Below are 18,169 nucleotides of genomic sequence, written 5' to 3' on the forward strand. Positions count from 1 at the left end.
ATGCTGCTTTATACAGCCCCTCTTTACACAAAGAGAGCAGCTTCAGGGCACATCCACCTCCTTGGCAAGACCCTGCTGTGAGCACCAAATGAAATAACCACCTCCAGGAGTGCATATGCCCAAGACTGCATCCGCCCATCCATCTCCAGGTGTTGCAAAATGTGTCAAATCCTTAATAAACGAGTCCTACCTCCCCAGAGGAGCCTGAAGTCGTGCTCTTGCTCTTACCAATTAATAAAAATTTCCTACTCTGAAGGTTTTTAACTACAAAGCAAGGAAGAAGAGGGATGAGGACGAAAAATCCCTGCGAAGTACACAGCCTGTGCAAGCAGCCCCAGTTGAGCTCATGATCACAGGCTAAGACCTTCAACAAATACACAAATGCATAGCTCCTGACTTCTTACTATACTGCAACCTTGCCGTCATCCATGGGAACAGCAGAGGAGCCAGGAAAACTAACTGCAGAGAAGTTGATCTTGTTGACAGTGGCTGGCATCCCCAGCTCCAGTCCTTCACAAAGCAGCAGTGGGGATCCACTTCTTCCTGCTTAATTAATGTAGCAACTGGGCACCATGGGGCAACATTAACAACAGGCTGGCATAAAGTAATTTGTACTTCCACCAACAGCACCAAATCAACTTCCAGGTATTTGCAAAGAGATGCTCTGCCAAAGCTAAGATTTTTATCAAACAGGTAGGGTTTTATCCTATGTGCACATAAAAGTTTGGCAGATCTTTGAAGATTCACTCCAATCTTCAAAAAGGGCAAGAAGGAGGACCTGGGGAACTATAGGGCAGTCAGCCTCACCTCTGTCCCTGGAAAGGTGATGGAGCAGTTCATCCTGGAGGTCACCTCCAGGCACGTAGAGGACAAGAAGGTTATCAGAAACAGTCAACATGGATTCACCAAGGGAAGCTCGTGCTTGACCAACCTGACAGCCTTCTGTGATGGTGTGACTGGCTGGGTCGATGGAGGGAGAGCAGTGGATGTTGTCTGTCTTGACTTCAGTAAGGCATTCGACACTGTCTCCCAGAGCACCCTCACAGGCAAGCTAAGGAAGTGTGGGTTGGATGAGTGGGGAGTGAGGTGGATTGAGAACTGGCTGAACAGCAGAGCTCAGAGGGTTGTGATCAATGGAGCAGAGTCTGGATGGAGGCCTGTCACTAGTGGTGTTCTCCAGGGGTCTGTGCTGGGTCCAGTCCTGTTCAACATATTCATCAGTGACCTGGATGGGACAGAGCATCCCCTCAGCAAGTTCACTGACAACACCAAGCTGGGAGGAGTGACTGATGCACCAGAAGCTGTGCTGGCATCCAGCGAGAGCTGGCCAGGCTGGGGAGCTGGGCCCAGGGGAACCTCAGGGAATTCAACAAGAGCCAGTGCCAGGTCCTGCCCCTGGGGAGGAACAACCCCCCGCACCAGCACAGGCTGGGGGCTGAACTACTGGAAAGCGGCTCTGCTGAGAAGGCCCTGGGAGTGCTGGTAGACAACAAGCTGACCATGAGCCAGCACTGTGCCCTTGTGGCCAAGAAGGCCAACAGGACAACCAGGGGATCAGGCTCAGCCAGCATGGGTTTATGAAAGGGAGGTCCTGCCTCACTAACTTGACCTCCTTCTATGATAAGGTGACCCGCTTAGTGGATGAGGGGAAGGCTGTGGACGTTGTCTACTTGGAGTTCAGTAAGGCCTTTGACACTGTCTCCCACAGCATTCTCCTGGAGAAGCTGGCTGCTCACGGCTGGACAAGTGCACTCTGCGCTGGGTTAAAAACTGGCTGGCCAAGCCCAGAGAGTGGTGGTGAATGGAGTAGGTTCTACGATTCTATGAAATCTAGAGGCAGTCGGTCATGAGTGGCGTTCCCCAGGGCTCAGTGTTGGGGCCGGTCCTGTTCAATATCTTCATTGATGATCTGGATGAGGGGATGGAGTGCGCCCTCAGTAAGTTTGCAGGTGACACCAGGTTGGGTGGGAATGTCGATCTGCTGGAGGGCAGGAAGGCTCTGCAGGGGGACCTGGACAGGCTGGATTGTTGCGCCAGAGCCAACTGTATGAGATTCAACAAGGCCAAGTGCCAGGTCCTGCCCTTGGGTCACACCAACCCCAGGCCTGGGGCAGAGGGGCTGGGAAGTGCCCGGCGGAGAAGGCCCTGGGGGTGCTGGCTGACAGCCGGCTGGGCATGAGCCAGCAGTGCCCAGGTGGCCAAGGAGGCCACCAGCCCCCGGGCTTGTGTCAGCACTGGGGTGGCCAGCAGGGGCCGGGCAGGGATGGGGCCCCTGTGCTCGGCCCTGGGGAGGCCCCACCTCGAATGCTGGGCTCAGGTTTGGGCCCCTCGGGACAAGAAGGGCCTGGAGGGGCTGGAGCGTGTCCAGAGAAGGGCAGCGGGGCTGGGGCAGGGTCTGGAGCACAAGTGTGCTGGGGGGAGGCTGAGGGGGCTGGGGGGGTTTAGCCTGGAGAAGGGGGGGCTGAGGGGAGACCCTATCACTCTCTCTAACTACCTGAAAGGAGGTTGCAGCGAGGTGGGGGCCGGACCCTTCTCCCTAGTAATAAGCGATAGGACAAGAGGAAATGGCCTCAAGCCGCACCAGAGGAAGTTTAGGTTGGACATTAGAAAAAAATTCTTCACCAAAAGGGCTGTCAGGCACTGGCACAGGCTGCCCAGGGAGGTGGTTGAGTCTCCATCCCTGGAGGTATTTAAAAGAAGGGTAGACGTGGTGCTTGAGGATATGGTTTAGTGGTGGACTTGGTGGTGATAGGTTAGCGGTTGGACTCGATGATCTTAAGGGTCTTTTCCAACCTTAACGATTCTATGATTCTATGGTATCCTGGGACACCTTAAAAGGATTGCGGCCAGCAGGTCGAGGGGGGTCATCCTACTCCTCTACTTTGCCCTAGTGAGACCACATCTGGAGTGCTGTGTCCAGTTTTGGGCCCTCCAGATTAAGAAGGACAGGGGGACTCCTGGAGAGAGTCCAGCGGAGAGCTACCAAGATGATCAGGGGACTGGAGCATCACCCTTATGAGGAAAGGCTGAGAGACCTGGGTTTGTTCAGCCTGGAGGAGGATTTAATCAATTCCTATAAATATCTGAAGGGTGGGTGTCAGGAGGATGGGGCCAGGCTCTTTTCAGTGGTGCCCAACACCAGGCCAAGGGGCCACGGGCACAAGCTGGAACACGGGAAGCTCCACCTGAACATGAGGACAAACCCCTTCCCTGTGCGGGTGCCAGAGCAGGGGCACAGGCTGCCCAGAGAGGCTGTGGGGTCCCTTCCCTGGAGACATTCACCCCCCGCCTGGACGCGGCCCTGTGCCCCTGCTCTGGGGGTGCCTGCTCACGCAGGGGTGGGACGGGATGAGCTCCAGAGGGCCCTTCCAGCCCCCACCATTCTGTGATTCTGTGATCTTATTCCCCTACAATAAGATCTCCAGATCTTACTCTCCCGGAATATAAATTTGCCAGATGGAGCTGCAGAGATGAAGGCAGCAAACCTTGCTCCTTGCAGCATCTTCTTTGCTTCAACCTTCAGGGGAAGCAAGGATATCCCCTGGACTGCTGCAGCACAGATGCAATCAGAAAAGGATATGTGGACTTCACCCTTGGCTGCCATCCCTTCCGTTGCTTCAAGGGAGGATGAGGCAAGAAGCTGGCAACCACAAACATCCTCTGATGGGCAGAGACATCTCAGATGGACTCGAAGTGAGAGACCATTCAACAAACTTAGGAAGAAAGCAGGAAGAGAACGGTTCACAACACCTTCTCTCTCAGTCCCAAAGCTTGGTGCCTCCAGCACAGGGAGCAGAAGTGAAGGAGAAGCAGCAATGCTGGAGGCAAAATCCCTGTGACAAAACCAGTACAGGGTGTGCCATGCTCAGGAGCAAGCCTTCATGAGGGGACCACAGAGCCACCTCAGACGCCCAGGACCTGCACCACTCTGGGCATGTGCCAAATGCTAAGCAAGAAGAGCAGATACCTCCCAAGGAACATGTTTGCACAAGTTAAATAGGCACAAGGGATGCTCAGGGTTGACTTGGCAGTACCGGTCACAGGTATCTTTTCAGTGCACTCGAGCAAAAAGATTCAGAGCTTAAGCTCTTGTTGAAGGCTTGGGAAATGGCCCTCATTCTGGGGATGGAGGAGCCTCCAGGGCACGAAGAAATGTTGGATGCCACTGGTGAGAGGATGAAACTCACAAGGAGCACATTGTTCAAAAGGAGTGCTTTGAAAAAGACATCAGAAGCCAAATGGTGAGAGAAAGCTAGCAGCACATCAAAAAATAATCAAGCAGCAAAATACTTTCCACTCAGGGAAAGCAACCTGTACGGCACCAGCTGTCATCCCTTTATGCTCAACAGGAAGAGGTGAGGACATCATCCTGGAGACACATTGCAAGAAGCTGCTTTCCAGGTTCATAAAGCAGGGCACAAATACTTGAGCTGTGAGGTTGGGTTCTTGTACAAAGCTTTTCCTTTCTTTCTACACAAAAGAGCCAAGTTGAGAGCCAAGAGGATGGACACCCACTGGCATTAAAATAACCCCAATCTCGCAGAAGCACCTCCTTCCTCTTCTGCTTTGTGTTATTACTCTGCATTTCTCAGTTCAGTGGTTCCCATCTGCTTCCGGCCCTTTTCTCTTCCAATGGGGTTGCAGTTTATTCAGGATACCATCCAGCCCTCAGCCCCCTCCAGCATGTCTCAGCTGCCAGCTGGTTTGTCCCAGTAGCCCATCTGTAAGTCAGATCCAAGCAATACTGAACCTCCACATAGTCAAAAACCACAGACCAGAGCTACTTTACTGTATATATCTGGATTTCGAGGAGTTCCTGAGAAAAGCCACGTCCTTCCCAAGTGCCAATATCCAGAGAAGGGAAATAGCTCTGATTTTCACTTGCAAGTGGATGTTGTCAGTCTACTTTCACTACTGAGTGATCTTTACACGAGCTCTTCACCATCCTCCCACACAAATGCCAACATTTTCCTAAGCTGGTTGCAGTCCTACCTACAGTCCATAGCTATCAGCCATCCTGTTTCCATAGTTTCAAACACCTTTACAGCAAAGGAACCCCAAGCGAGCCTCTCAAATTAATCTCCTGCCTAAACTCAGCCCTCCAGATGCCTCTCAGACACCTCTCATCAACTGTTTTATACCATCTTTGCAAAACCTCAGCAAATCTGTCTAAACATGTGCCATCACCCCTTTTCTCACAAGTTCCATGCCTCCACCCACAAGGTTTCTCTCTCCCATTACCAAATCCTGCTTTACGTCAAAGACTTTGCCTTCTTATCCTTGCAACTCATTAATTTCAATTTAAAATGTTCATTCATGCACATATTTCCATTACAGAATCCTTCCCATTTTCTTCTCCCATTTTCCCTCTACCACAAAAGCATTATGGAGGATGGGGCACCCCTGATATCAGTCCAGTCTGCTCAAATTTCTTAATCCAGCATTTCCGACCTGCTTTCAGCCCCTTCATCTTCCAAATCCCACATAATCCCGATACTACCACTAGTTTGCTGAAGGCCAAAAGTAGAGCCTTACGCAGCCTGAATTATACAAATTATAGAAGGGTAAAGTACAAACCTCAGCCTCTAAAATACCATCTTTTATCAGCTTTAAACTCTTAGTGGACAGGGTCTGAAGCAGGAAAAGGGTGCCTCGTGAAGGCAAAGCGCTGCCGATTTTCACCATCTGGAGTTAGCTATGGGACACAAGGTAAGTTATCAAGCACAGCAGTCCTCAAAAAATGACAACCACTAAAACCCTCTCCTACTTTGCTGAAGTCAGTACAACCCATAGAGAAACATTTGCAGCTGGAAAACATAGCCCAGCAGATAATTAACTACTTTTTTTTTTTTGCGCAGGTTGCTTATCACAAGTCAAGTACATGTGCTCATCGTTCCCATCAGGCTGAACAAACGCATGCAGGTTTGTACAGCACATCAGCAGCTCACTGAGGCAAACGCATCTGCCGAACTTGCACAACCCTAACGTTTTTCAGAGCTATTAAGAAAAGCAACCTGAAAGCGTTTCTCCTTGCTATGCCTTCAGACTACAGCTTTGTATACCCCCCCCCCAAAAAAAAAAAAGGCAGAAAAGAATTATCTGTCCTATATTGCAAAGATACCAGTAGCTAAAAGTTTGAAGGCACAGAAGAAAAGCAGAAAACGAGAAGAAACACACAGAAAAATAATGAAACACCATTAAAAAGCCCAACCATAAAAAGTCTCAAGCACAGGGAGCAAGAGATACCAAAAAGGCAAAAAAACCAAGTATAGATTTTTATTCTAGTAGACATGTGGGTTCAAAATAAATGTATTTTCTCATCTGCCTAGCATAAGATACTTTCAGTTGTATGAAAAAAGGACCAGAACTACCAAGGACAGATGTAGAGAAAGAGGGGTTTGAGAAGATACAAAAGAATAAGGTTCAGAAGAAACCAAAGAAGCAGAAGTAGCAAGCAATTCATTTTATGTTTTTGAGAAGACATCTTCCAAAAGTCAAGCCAGCTCGTTACTTGACCTGCCCTCCCTTCATACCAGCAGTCTCAACCTGTAGGGCTGGTTTGTTGGGCTTTTCTTTTGGTCCACCCCTGGCCTGGTGCGGGGTCTGGCTGCACCTGGCTGCGCCTCCTGGCTGCCACTGCGCCCAGAGCACAGGCACCATCACCTCCCCATGGCACTGAGCCAGGGATCGCAGCAGCACGTCACCTTAAGGAATGTGGTTAGACTAATATAGAAACGTCGTCACTAGCAGATGTCATTACTCATTTCATAAACAAAATGCCAACCAACCAAAACAAAAAAAAAAAGTGTTTTAAAAGAGTCTGCTACCAACACAATTCCTTCTTTAAAGTGTGTAATTTATAACTCTGGCTGCAGTTTTTTTAAAAAAAAAAAGATGCAATTAATTATTAACAATGACTCCATGGCTGCCTAAAAAGAGACCTGCATAAACCGAGTTGCTGTTTGCTGCCAACACCTGACGTAGCAAAAGCTCACCACATCACCTGCGCTGGTTTCCAGCAGGAGAGGTGGTCAGAGGAACACAGAAACCACGGCGCAGGGGAGGAGCACGCGAGCGTGCCACCTGTACAGGCAGCCAGCACCATCCTGGGAAGCGTGATCGCGTCAGTCACCAGAGCACTCAGACACGCAGCTGTAAATGGAAGAAATGAACATTTTTTACAGAAGCAGGTTTTAGCTGCTAAGGACTAGAGCATGGGACTTTTGGTCAACAGGACAAGAGCATAAGCCAAATACAATACTCTCTCCCTGCTACAACAGCACTTTTCACCCATCTTCAGACTAGAATCCCTTCGCATATATAGGCCTATATATTTATAGAAGCTACTCAACATATTGAACACTGTCCAGACTACTTTCCTTAAAGCTTCTCATCCTTCTTTTCTACACCTTCCCACTCCACTTTCATTTTCTGGATGAAAAACAAGCTTACCCAAAAAAGGGAACTCGCATTAACAGACTGGGTAGTACTGCCTGCTGTTCTATCGAAATGGTGTAAAGCCCTTAACTGTGTCATTCACCTGAAACGGCCAGGCACAGCTGGCAAACACTCCACCCCCATAAAGCACCAAAATTATTTGCCACATCTCTTGCCACTGAAGAGCAGAACAGGCCACAGCACCAAACCTCTACTTGATATGCACATTTCTTGGAGCCAGATGTGGTAAGGGGCTGATGCTAACACCAGCAGGAGGGAAGAAGGAATAACAAGAGTTACCTAAAGTAACCCGATTCAGCATCCCCGGGACTCACGGGGTGCACAACAGCACCCTGGTTCCTCACCATCACTGGACACGGAGAGGCTATCCACTGAGCTATCAGTGTCTTTCCTAGATGCTCGAAAGGTAACCCTAACACAAAAAGGGAATGCCACATACGTTTTAATACTTTAAACTGTCACTGTTTTAAGTCCAGTGTGAAAATAGATGAACACCACAAACAGAAGCCTCAAACTATATACTGCATATACATGTTGAGCATGCTTTTTCCACTGGGGAAAAATGCATCTCATTGCCAGTTTAAAGCTACTTTAGGAAAAGAGTTCTCAGGTTTGACTCTTATCTCATTTTGCTGGAGATACACCGGTTGGTATTAAAAAATAAGGTAAAGTGCATTTCGGAAAGACTTCTCTTACTTGGAGACTAAGAATGGTTTAGCTCCCCATGAGAGCAGCCCTGCGTCTCATCCTGACAGCACTGCAGGAAAGGGTTTGATCTCCCTGCACGCAATCTGTGCTTCCAATGCCTACACTTGTTTAAAGTTTCTGCATGTAAACGGGTTTTAAGCTACAGTTCCCTAAAATTCCTTGACGCACAAGGAGCATCCTTTGCTCTAGTGATCATGCTCAAAATTTCATGGCTTACAAGCAAAATATTTTAACTGACCATTTCCATACTCAAAATACTTCAATAAAACACCCACACAGTGACAAGAATGAGACTTTAATCAGTTTTAAGTGGAGTTTTAACACTAAGAGATAAAGGGTTGTTAAACACAATAACAAACGGACATCTGATTTGTATGAGGCATTATCCTGTACATGTCATACTTGGTTTTTGTGTATTCTCAGTGCATAGCATTACACACAGAGCCACTGTTGCACAGCACAATAGTATTTGAAGAGGCTGAATCAGAGTAAGGCTGCTTAACAGACTGATTTTTTTTCTTTTAGTATCTATATATATATGCTATATGAAAACAGACTGAAAATTTGAACTGGCAGAGAAAGGCAGCTCTGCCAAACACTGCAGTTGGAGCCCCTTTTAGTGCACAGTTCCACCCCATCCATCTGCATGCATGACACTTTCTAACAGTATTTAAAAGGTAAACGAGGCACTTCGTGGCAACCACAGGCATCGTTAACATATTGCACACGTTTGCTATGACTAAACATGGAACTTGCACACTAGCATCTTTTTTTTTTTTTGAAAGCTGAAACATTTGATGCTGCATGTAAACTCCACTTCAGTTTACAGTGTGCGCCACAGGATCGAATCCGGATGCTATTTATACAACTGCCCTTTAATAGCTGTGGCAAATATTTTGAGTGGGGCTACCAATGACTGGGGGATGCTTCAGGGCCTAACAGTAAGCTCTTACCGAAGTGATGCCTTCAAGTAGTTTCAGACATGTAAGCTGTTGCACGTCCAAAAAGGTTTAAGCATACAGTCCAGAAACTCAAGAAAAGATTACCTACAGAATGCAGTTCAAGCTAATGATGAATACTGTCATAAATAAAGTTTTAATAAGGACTCAAACCTTTCAGTCATAGTAATTCTTGTCAACTTCTATGGGGGTGGTAACTGAAATAAAGTATAGGAGAGTATGTATAATATATATTTATATATATAATATATATATAATGCCATTTTTCCATTTCCAATGACTACACCATAAAATGTAAGCAAGGCTTCTCAAAGACATCAAAACATTAAAAAAAAAATCAAAACCCTCATTCCAACCTTCACATTCCAAAGGAAAATAACAGTGCAAAAGCCCATTGCATCATGATTTCCAATCCGGCCCTCAGCGTTACATACCGGAACCGCACCATTCCAATTTTTATTATCCAAAGTGGGACACAGCAGTGCCAATATCCAAATACTTTTAAAGCATAAACATTTTTGTTTATTAGCCAACACAACTTTCAACTGTTAAGAAACAGACAAGATGAAACATGATTTGAAGGGTAAGAGTTAAACATCACATCCCAAGGTAACCACCTCCTGCTTGTCAATAACAGTGGGAATAATAAGCACTGGAACCAGCAATCTTGATCCATTAAGCTATTAAAGTCTAATTAAACCTAGAAGTCAGAAAATATTTATCAGCTTTGTTAGAAGTTAGAATCGTGAATCTGATGAGCAAAATTGATCAACAGATACCAAAAAAAGCACTTTATACCTTCGTTTACCAATAGTAATTACTGGAAGTCCTGCCTTGTCTCAGTCAAATTCTTACTGTTAATGCTGTTGTACAGGGCCCTTACAGATTCCGTACACAGTTGTTATCTAGGTGAGAACACAGCTAATGAACTTCAATGTCAGCACCAGTAAGTTAATTAAGGGGGGAGGTGTATTACATCCTAAAAAAAGCGTCAATTTGGGGACAGCTATTCATGGCATACTTTAGAGAGAACAATTTTGTCAGCTACTTCACATCTGTATGCAATAGTAGTTCTACTCTTAAGTCATCTGCAGTCTGGGCATGTCAATTATACACCGAAAGTGAATCTCAAGCCCTACTCCTGGCTATATTCCTACTAACAAATAATATAACACTGCCCATTTAGAAATATAATTTGTTGGGTGGTTTGGTTTTGAGTTTTTTTGTTGTTTGTTGTTTTTTTTAAAAAATATAAAATAATGTATTTGGGACAAGCTCTGCTTTTAAAAAGTACATATCTTCATATGCACACAGTGCCCAGAATTTACTGCAACACTGGTTTCCTCTATATCATGTGTAATGTCTGTTTTTAAAACCTCATAGGTACTGAGTATTCAAGTAAAATTCCCTAACAGTTAATGACATTTTTTTTTAAAAAAGTGTGCAAAACTGCAAAACTCATTGTAATAGAATGTGTAAAGTCAAAGCGGTGGAACAGTTTACAGAGGTTTGATTGAATAAATGCATCATAAATCCTCAAAACAAACACTAACCTGGAGAATCTCCAATTGAAATTTCCTGTGCACCATTACAAAATATTTTTATATTAATGAGAAAAAAGCTTGCAAGGCAGCACATGAAGTATTCACAGCAGGAGTATGATTGAAAAACTAATAATAGAGATGTAAGGTGTTGACTGATGTATGCACTAATAGCATCTGACTTTTAGCACTGGCCTTGATTACACAGGAGATGGAGCAGCCATTACAATTCAGGAAAAAAACAACTAATAAATCATTGTCCAATTTTGTAACAATTTGTTTCAAGCCCCTATTTTAGTTGATAGCCTCCACATTTGTATGGTTAAGTCATTGTTGCTGTGTTTCCTTTCTGTGACCCCAATAATTTTTCTCCCTTCATTTACGAGTCTTTAGGACGTTATGAAGGTTCCTTCCTGCACCCCTATACAGAATCACTCCCTCTAGCTGCCTTTTCTAGCACCATTACACTTAAAAAAATAAAATGCACAAACAACAAGCAGTGACAGCGGCGGCTCTTCAATTGTCCAGGATGAATTACGGTAGCATGCTAAAGAAAGGTGCATGTAAATAGCCGGATATGGTACACAGGCCAAGCTCCAGCTGACTATATTCCTTTCTGAGCATTACTTTCCATCCCCCATCCAAAATACATGCATTAGAATGTAGGACATTCTAGAAACATCTCTTAGCCAACTGCAGACTTTTCTGTTGCCACACAAGTGCAAAAAAGGGGCAGGATGTGAACCTGTATATTTTTGAAACTTCGTTTGGTGACAGAACACAAAAGGAAAAATTCCTACGTATACACATTAGGTCTGTCTCCACTTTTATAAAACTGGAATAAAATGGGAAAGTGCCATGTTTATAGTTCCTAATTGAAGTTTTAATGTCCTTTTGACACAAAAAGGTATATACATATCAGAGCTACGTAACCTTTTTTTTTCCTCCAACTGGACAAGTGTCAAACCCTGTAGATTTATAGGGCAAACAAGACTGGTCAAGAAAGAATTGTTCCTATAATTGGTAATCTGACACTATGTCCTTTTGCCATTTAAAAAGGTCCTTTTTTCAGTTTATTCAAGTTTGTCACTCTTCGTGGTTGGGGTTTTTTTGTGTTTTTTTATCTCCGATAAAAAAAATATTCAGACTTTTGTAATCTGCGTATGCTGATCTTCATCAAAAGGTTCATTCTCTGGATCAGAGTCAGTGGTGTCAGAGTATCTATAATGATCAGGTTCATTGTCACTAACATCTGGTGTTACAGAAGTTGAACTGCTAGCCTCTGGATTTGATGGCTCTTCTACTGTTTTTGTGAAAAATAGCTTCACCTGGGAAAGGAAAAAACAACATTTAAAAAGGGAATCTGGACTTTAACCGAGCACAGGTAACAATGCAATTTTTAACAGCATGGCTCTTTTCACTACACAATCACGAGTGCTCCTCCCTCTAGTCTGGAAAGAGGGAAATAAAGCAAGAGCTCTTCAGAGGTTAGCCAGCCTCTCACTACCACCCCTGACAAAATAAAGAACTGTCAAGGCTTTTCAGGCCCAGCTGAAGGAGTTCTGCACATCCGCACCAACTCCTGGCACTCTTGAGTTACAGCTGCAGGACATACCACCGCGGCAGGCCATGCCACACTACGCTATTCAACTGTCCTACCTTCTAGACCTCTGTGCGCACAAAAGAGATTGTAATAAAAGTGCACAGAAAGGAACAAAACATTCTATAATGGGTGATGCATGCGTGTGCGTGCATGTGCGAAGTCTGATCCAAAGCAACATTCCATCAAGCGACTACAACCATTTCCTTCAAGCGAGCACTGCTGGGGTCTAACTGGTATTTTATAAGCAAGTTAGAAAACGCTAAAACGCTTAAAAAGATGCCTTTTTCTTTTTTCAAAATAGTGCTGGCAAGGGATCATATATAGCTCAAAGCTAAATTCACAGGCTAAGGTACTCCCATGAAGCAGGCACCTCTACAAATCAACTCAGGAATTACTGTGCAACGGTCAGAGCTCTTGGCAATGCAGCTGGTACAGGAAAAGATGTTACCTGGGTCTCTTGGTCTTCTACTACTCATCTCTTATGGCTTTGATAAATACCTGGAACAACCTGAAGCCTCTCAACATCTACTGACTTCCCAAAAAGCAGACAAACTTACAAAGCTAGCTTTGCTAACTGGTGGCAATACTAATACATTAATTCAATTTCTACACAGACAGCACTTTCAATTGGTTCCTCCATAAGGCAAGACAGACAAATCAGATAATGTCATGCAGCTCTTCAGCTTTGTTTACACATAATATATACTGACCTTGAAGTTTGGAGAGAAATATCTGTTGGCTTTGTCTTTATTTGCTTTGTCTAGATCGTTTTTTGTTAATGTAAGGATTAAATATTCCTTATCATTATCTGAGCGCTCTGTACTGAAAATACCATCAAGTTCCTGATCTGCAACTAGACTTCCATTTTCTACTTTGTCTGAATTTTCATCCAGTCCTATGAAGAATGTATTTACCCAAAAGTGAAACATTTTGTCCTGGGGGAGGAAGAACACAAAGAAGAAACTTGCTTTAGTATTCACTAGTGGCACGTTAGACTAATATCATCAGCTGGTCAAAAACAAATCAGTAATATCAGACAAAACTTGTTTGGACAACAGTATATCATTGGTTACATTGCATGCAAAGACATTTTCACCAATTCTCCTAAACAATATGCAAAACTGCATTAATCAAACTCAGTTTTAACCAATTAAGCTTTCAGAAGTCACTCCTTATCAAAAGTAGGTTTTAAAACAGTCTACCATACCTACAAAAAAAGCAGATTACAACAAAGTGTTAAATTTGTAATCACAAGGCATAAAGATATTTTTATTTTGCTCCTACCTTGCCAAGCAGTAGCCAAACCCAGACAAACTGTGCAAACCAGCTTACGTGAATAATATTTATCAGAGAACATCCTACCCCATAGCTTCCTGCGTAACACAAGGCTATTTTTATAAAGAAATAGTGATAATTGAGCAAAAACACTGTACAATTACAGGACTTCTATCGTAGTGGATTCATTACTGCTTTATGGAGATGGTTTCTACCAGTCATATGTTTGCTGACCAGTACTAAAGGAAAGTCTGACTCTGAAAGTATGTGCTGTCCTTCTACTCAACAGGAAGATTTTAATGAGAAAATGAGGCACTGACAGTTTAAGTATATTCAACTCAAGCAGAACTTGACAGGTGACCATCAACAGCTGGAAAGGTACAAGTTAGATTACCCGCTCTAACACTGCAACAGGTATACCTGTACAAAGAAGCAAAATACAACTGTATCAGTGATTTTAAAAAGTCACTGGAGAACTAGCTGATATCAGCCAGTATATTACATGCTTATCATGACTAGCAGGGTCATAGAAGAATCATAGAATCATTAAGGTTGGAAAAGACCTCTAGGACCATGAAGTCCAACCATCAACTCAACAATACCATGTCTCCTAAACCATACCCTGAGGTGCCACGTCTACACGTCTTTTAAGTACCTCCAGGGACGGTGATTCCCCCACCGCTCTGGGCAGCCCATTCCAATGCCTGGCCACTCTTTCAGTAAAGACATTTTTCCTAATACCCAATCTAAACCTCCCCTGATGCAGCTTGAAGCCATTTCATCTCGTTCTATCGCTAGTGACCTGGGAGAAGAGACCAATCCCCACCTTGCTACAACCCTCTTTCAGGCAGTTGCAGAGAGCGAGAAGGGCTCCCCTCAGCCTCCTCTTCTCCAGGCTAAACCCCCCCAGCTCCCTCAACCTCTCCTCAGAAGACCTGCTCTCCAGACCCTTCACCAGCTTCACTGCCCTTCTCTGAACACACTCCAGCAACTTCAAAGTCCCTCTCGTAGTGAGGGACCCAAAATGAACACAATATTCAAGGTGTGGCCACACCAGTGCTGAGTACAGGGGCAGCACTGTGAGTCATTGCGTCTATCCCTACATGTGCTACTGAACAAGCAGCAGTATTTTGCTCTTGGCTTGTCAATCTCTGAAGATGATGTGCCCAGGAACTTAACCCTTAAACTCTCAGCTAAATAGCTCCATAGGATGCACTGAATGCTCTTGTTTTAGTTCTCCATCGCTTACCATACTTTTGTCACTCAAGAGTTGAGGTTTCCAAGGATCAACTACCATTACAAGGTTCATCCTGACTAGCACATTAAGCACTTCATCTGAAACTGAGCTACGTTTCCTTCCTCTTTACACACGAAACCTTCTATTTTACTCTGATTTTTCAGGCAAAAGATCCAAAATGCAAACGGCCAGTCTTCCCACAATAGTCATTGTTTCTGCATTTCTGTTAAACCTGCAGGGGTGATAAAGCTAGCACATACCAGAATCTAACACTCCTTGATATTATACAGGACCAGAACACAAACCTACTCCTCCTTAGCTAATGTCCATATTTTCATTTACCAGACAGATCTAATTCCATTTTCTTATGGGAAAGTCCAGGTCCTGCCCCATCTTCCTAGCTATTCACCTCTGCTGGTAAGCAGGATGGGGAATCAGAGGTGGAACAGAAGCTGGTCTAGCGTGTATCATACGATCATGCCTCCCTGCTGAGGGCACTTTGGCAGCGGCAAAATATCACATTTTTCTGGGCCAACAAGGGGGCAGGGAAGAGCTGTACTACTGCTTAACTTACATTATTCTTCCTCACAAATGAATGAAAACATGTAAGCACACAAATACTGGGAATTCAGAAGTGTCTGATGAAACAACTTCTACCTGCCTTCTCTACCAAAGGTCAGCAGACCCATTTTCAATATTTTAGGTAAAGCATACAAAACCACTTCCAGCTTGTGTGCATTTCTGCAAGCACCTAAGAGACCCCCAACCTGTAAGGAAGTGCGATTGCAAAGACAGAAGTTAAATAATTCAATCAGAAACACTTCTGGTAGTTAAGAAGTTATCCACTTCAATGCATGCCTCTCCTGCACCTTTGGGAATCAAGTAAATCTACCAAATTAATGTGCTGTAATTACAGTTGTCTTGGGAGACTAACAGATGTTTGCCACTGCCACTAAGTCCCTTCAAGTAATCACATCAATGAAGAAGCCTTGTTGGAGCTCATCCATGCAAGGCAGCAGTCGGTAGGTTCTTGCCAGGCCCAAACTTCTCATACACCTAGAACCCTCTTCTTCACTAACACTGCCTCAGAAACAGCCTTACAAATGCCCACCCCAGGATCTGGAAGTAGAGGAAGAACATCCTGGGCAAGAGGGTGTATTCTCTGTAATGCTCCAACAAATCATCAGCCTGGCTGCTGCTGCTGCTGCTATCTCATGAAGAAAAGTGGCAGCAGGCAAAACCCCCATGAAGATGTCTTCAGGTGGTCCAGGCTCCTCCTATGCCCAGATGGTGAGTCCCTCAAACTATATGTAGTCCTCTAAGGACATGAGATGGCTACTCCTGCTCAAACCAAAAGACCAGTTCAGGTCAAAACAAACAGCCAATGGCATGAGCTTTCCAGCTATAGAATGGAGCTATTTGGAGTCCACATGCCGTCTGCAATAAACAGCAGGAAAAGGCAAACCTGAGCTGATGTTTCCAGCACTCAACAGCTCTTTAAGGAGGTGGATATACCACCTGCAGTCTCACCACTGGTGAAGAGGCCATCCTTCCAGTGAGGATTTAGAGAAATGCTTTTTCATACCATCACCACAGTTAAGGAAGATCCCACGTCTTGTAGCTGGGGTGATGGTACTAATATATTTCATCGTTCTTCAGGACCTCAACGTAGAAGCAGCAATGCACTTTGGTGTGGTCCTCAGTGCCATCCATGACACCTCCAGGGAGGTCAGCAGAGGAGAGGACAATGCTGATGAACACACTGCAGCAGACGGATAGAAAATCACTTACACCAATAGTGCTGAAGCACTTTGCAGGAAAGCGGTGCCAAAGCAAACAAGGCCACTGGATGTAAACCAATGCCAGCAGAAGCAGAAGGCATGGTTTTGTCATGCCTCACCTTAAAATTCATCATGTAGAGCAGAACCAGGAAGGATTTACTTGGCCCTTAAGGGCCTGCCTGAACAAGCAACTGCAGGGTCTCAGCTTTACTGATAGAGTCTGGAGAAGACAAGACAGACAAACTTCTCACTAGACATCTTTTAATCTGTTTTCCTTGGACTAAATATGCAGAGGTCTTGAGGGACTCTAACTAAACAATATCACTTGGCTGAGCTGGTCATTTATCCTTTTATCTCCCTCCAAGCTTGTTAAAACATCAAGTTATTTTTCCTTCCTTTCCCACTACACTAACTTAAGTAGCTTAATAAACTAAGTTCATGGGTACTGGAACATGGCACAGCCACTCAAACTGAAGGAAGACTTGGTCATGTGTTTTGGAATTAGCTCTTAAGGCTGATAACTGTGTGTCACTACTTTCACTGAAAACCGAAATTTGTTATTCAAAGCGAGGATTCAGCCAACTTCACCTAAGGCATCAGGCTCCAAGATATTTCATGGGAGACAACGAAGGAAGTTCATGTAATATGGGCCAAAGATAGGAATTATAAAAATCAAGGCATGAACTCAACTTGGGCTTTATATAGCAAATCAGAATACCACATGAAGTGCTCACAGGAACACAATTTAATGGATAGGCTTCTAAATATAAGTATTAACTGGAGGCTTTTTTTGAATGTGTTTTGCTTCACTTCCAGTTACATCACAGGCACCTGCCTTAAAAAAACATATATTGCAGGTGTATTTCTTCTAATTCTTCTCACAACCAAATCTGTATCACAGAATCTACAGTGCAGTATCAGACACTTGGGAGGGACAGAAGCGATTTAATCACACTATTTTGACATACAATACCTACCCCTACTGTGTGCATTTTTTCAGTTCTCAGACTGACAGGAAAATGTACCTCACCCTAAGGCTGGTATCTGCCTTTAACTGCAGACTGAGATCCAAATCCAAGATCATTTAAACCATCAGCTAGACGTTCCTGTATCCTCCTGAGAGTTTAATTTTGCAGACATCTACAAGCACTTATAATTACTTTGCAGCACCAGCTAAGGGTTTTGGAGATGCTACCCAGTAACTGGAAGATGGAGATCATGTTTCAGCCTGTTCCGTGCCGGCCTTACAGCCTTCTAGTAGTCATGGCTGATGGAACTTCTTGTACCATTTTCAGATCAACAGTTAGTCTTCTGACATTTTCAGAGTTCATTTTTCAGTGTTTGCTAAACAACAATCATGCAAAGTATCTTGAACTGTGTAGCAGAACTTCTCATCTATCCAGCTCAAGAGATGAAATGGCATACCCAACAGCTCAAGCACTGCTGTCAGCCCTGCCTACGCTGGAGTCTGGGTATAAGACAGCAGTGCAGTGACTCTAAAAAAAAAAAAAACACACCACACAACAAACCCACACTAATGTTTCCCTCTTATCTATACTGGAAGGACTTCTGAAAAAGGTCTCCTTTACCCCCAGGCTCGGCAGGCA

At 44.4% G+C, this 18,169-nt stretch overlaps 1 protein-coding gene across 1 annotated transcript in view; it reads right to left on the reverse strand.

Moving 5' to 3' along the window:
* Positions 1-8,445: 8,445 nt before the first annotated feature.
* The window catches only part of PTEN (phosphatase and tensin homolog), a 54,559-nt gene continuing 44,835 nt past the window's right edge, over positions 8,446-18,169 (reverse strand). The window contains exons 9-10 of the mRNA XM_064465007.1: positions 12,980-13,204; positions 8,446-11,994 (exon numbers count right to left, since the gene is read on the reverse strand). Of these exons, the coding sequence (XP_064321077.1) occupies positions 11,809-11,994; positions 12,980-13,204 (411 nt within the window). The 3' untranslated portion in view covers positions 8,446-11,808. The remainder of the gene's footprint in view (positions 11,995-12,979; positions 13,205-18,169) is intronic.

Source organism: Phalacrocorax carbo, chromosome 13 (assembly GCF_963921805.1).
Source record: "Phalacrocorax carbo chromosome 13, bPhaCar2.1, whole genome shotgun sequence".
Taxonomy (NCBI): Eukaryota; Metazoa; Chordata; class Aves; order Suliformes; family Phalacrocoracidae; genus Phalacrocorax; species Phalacrocorax carbo.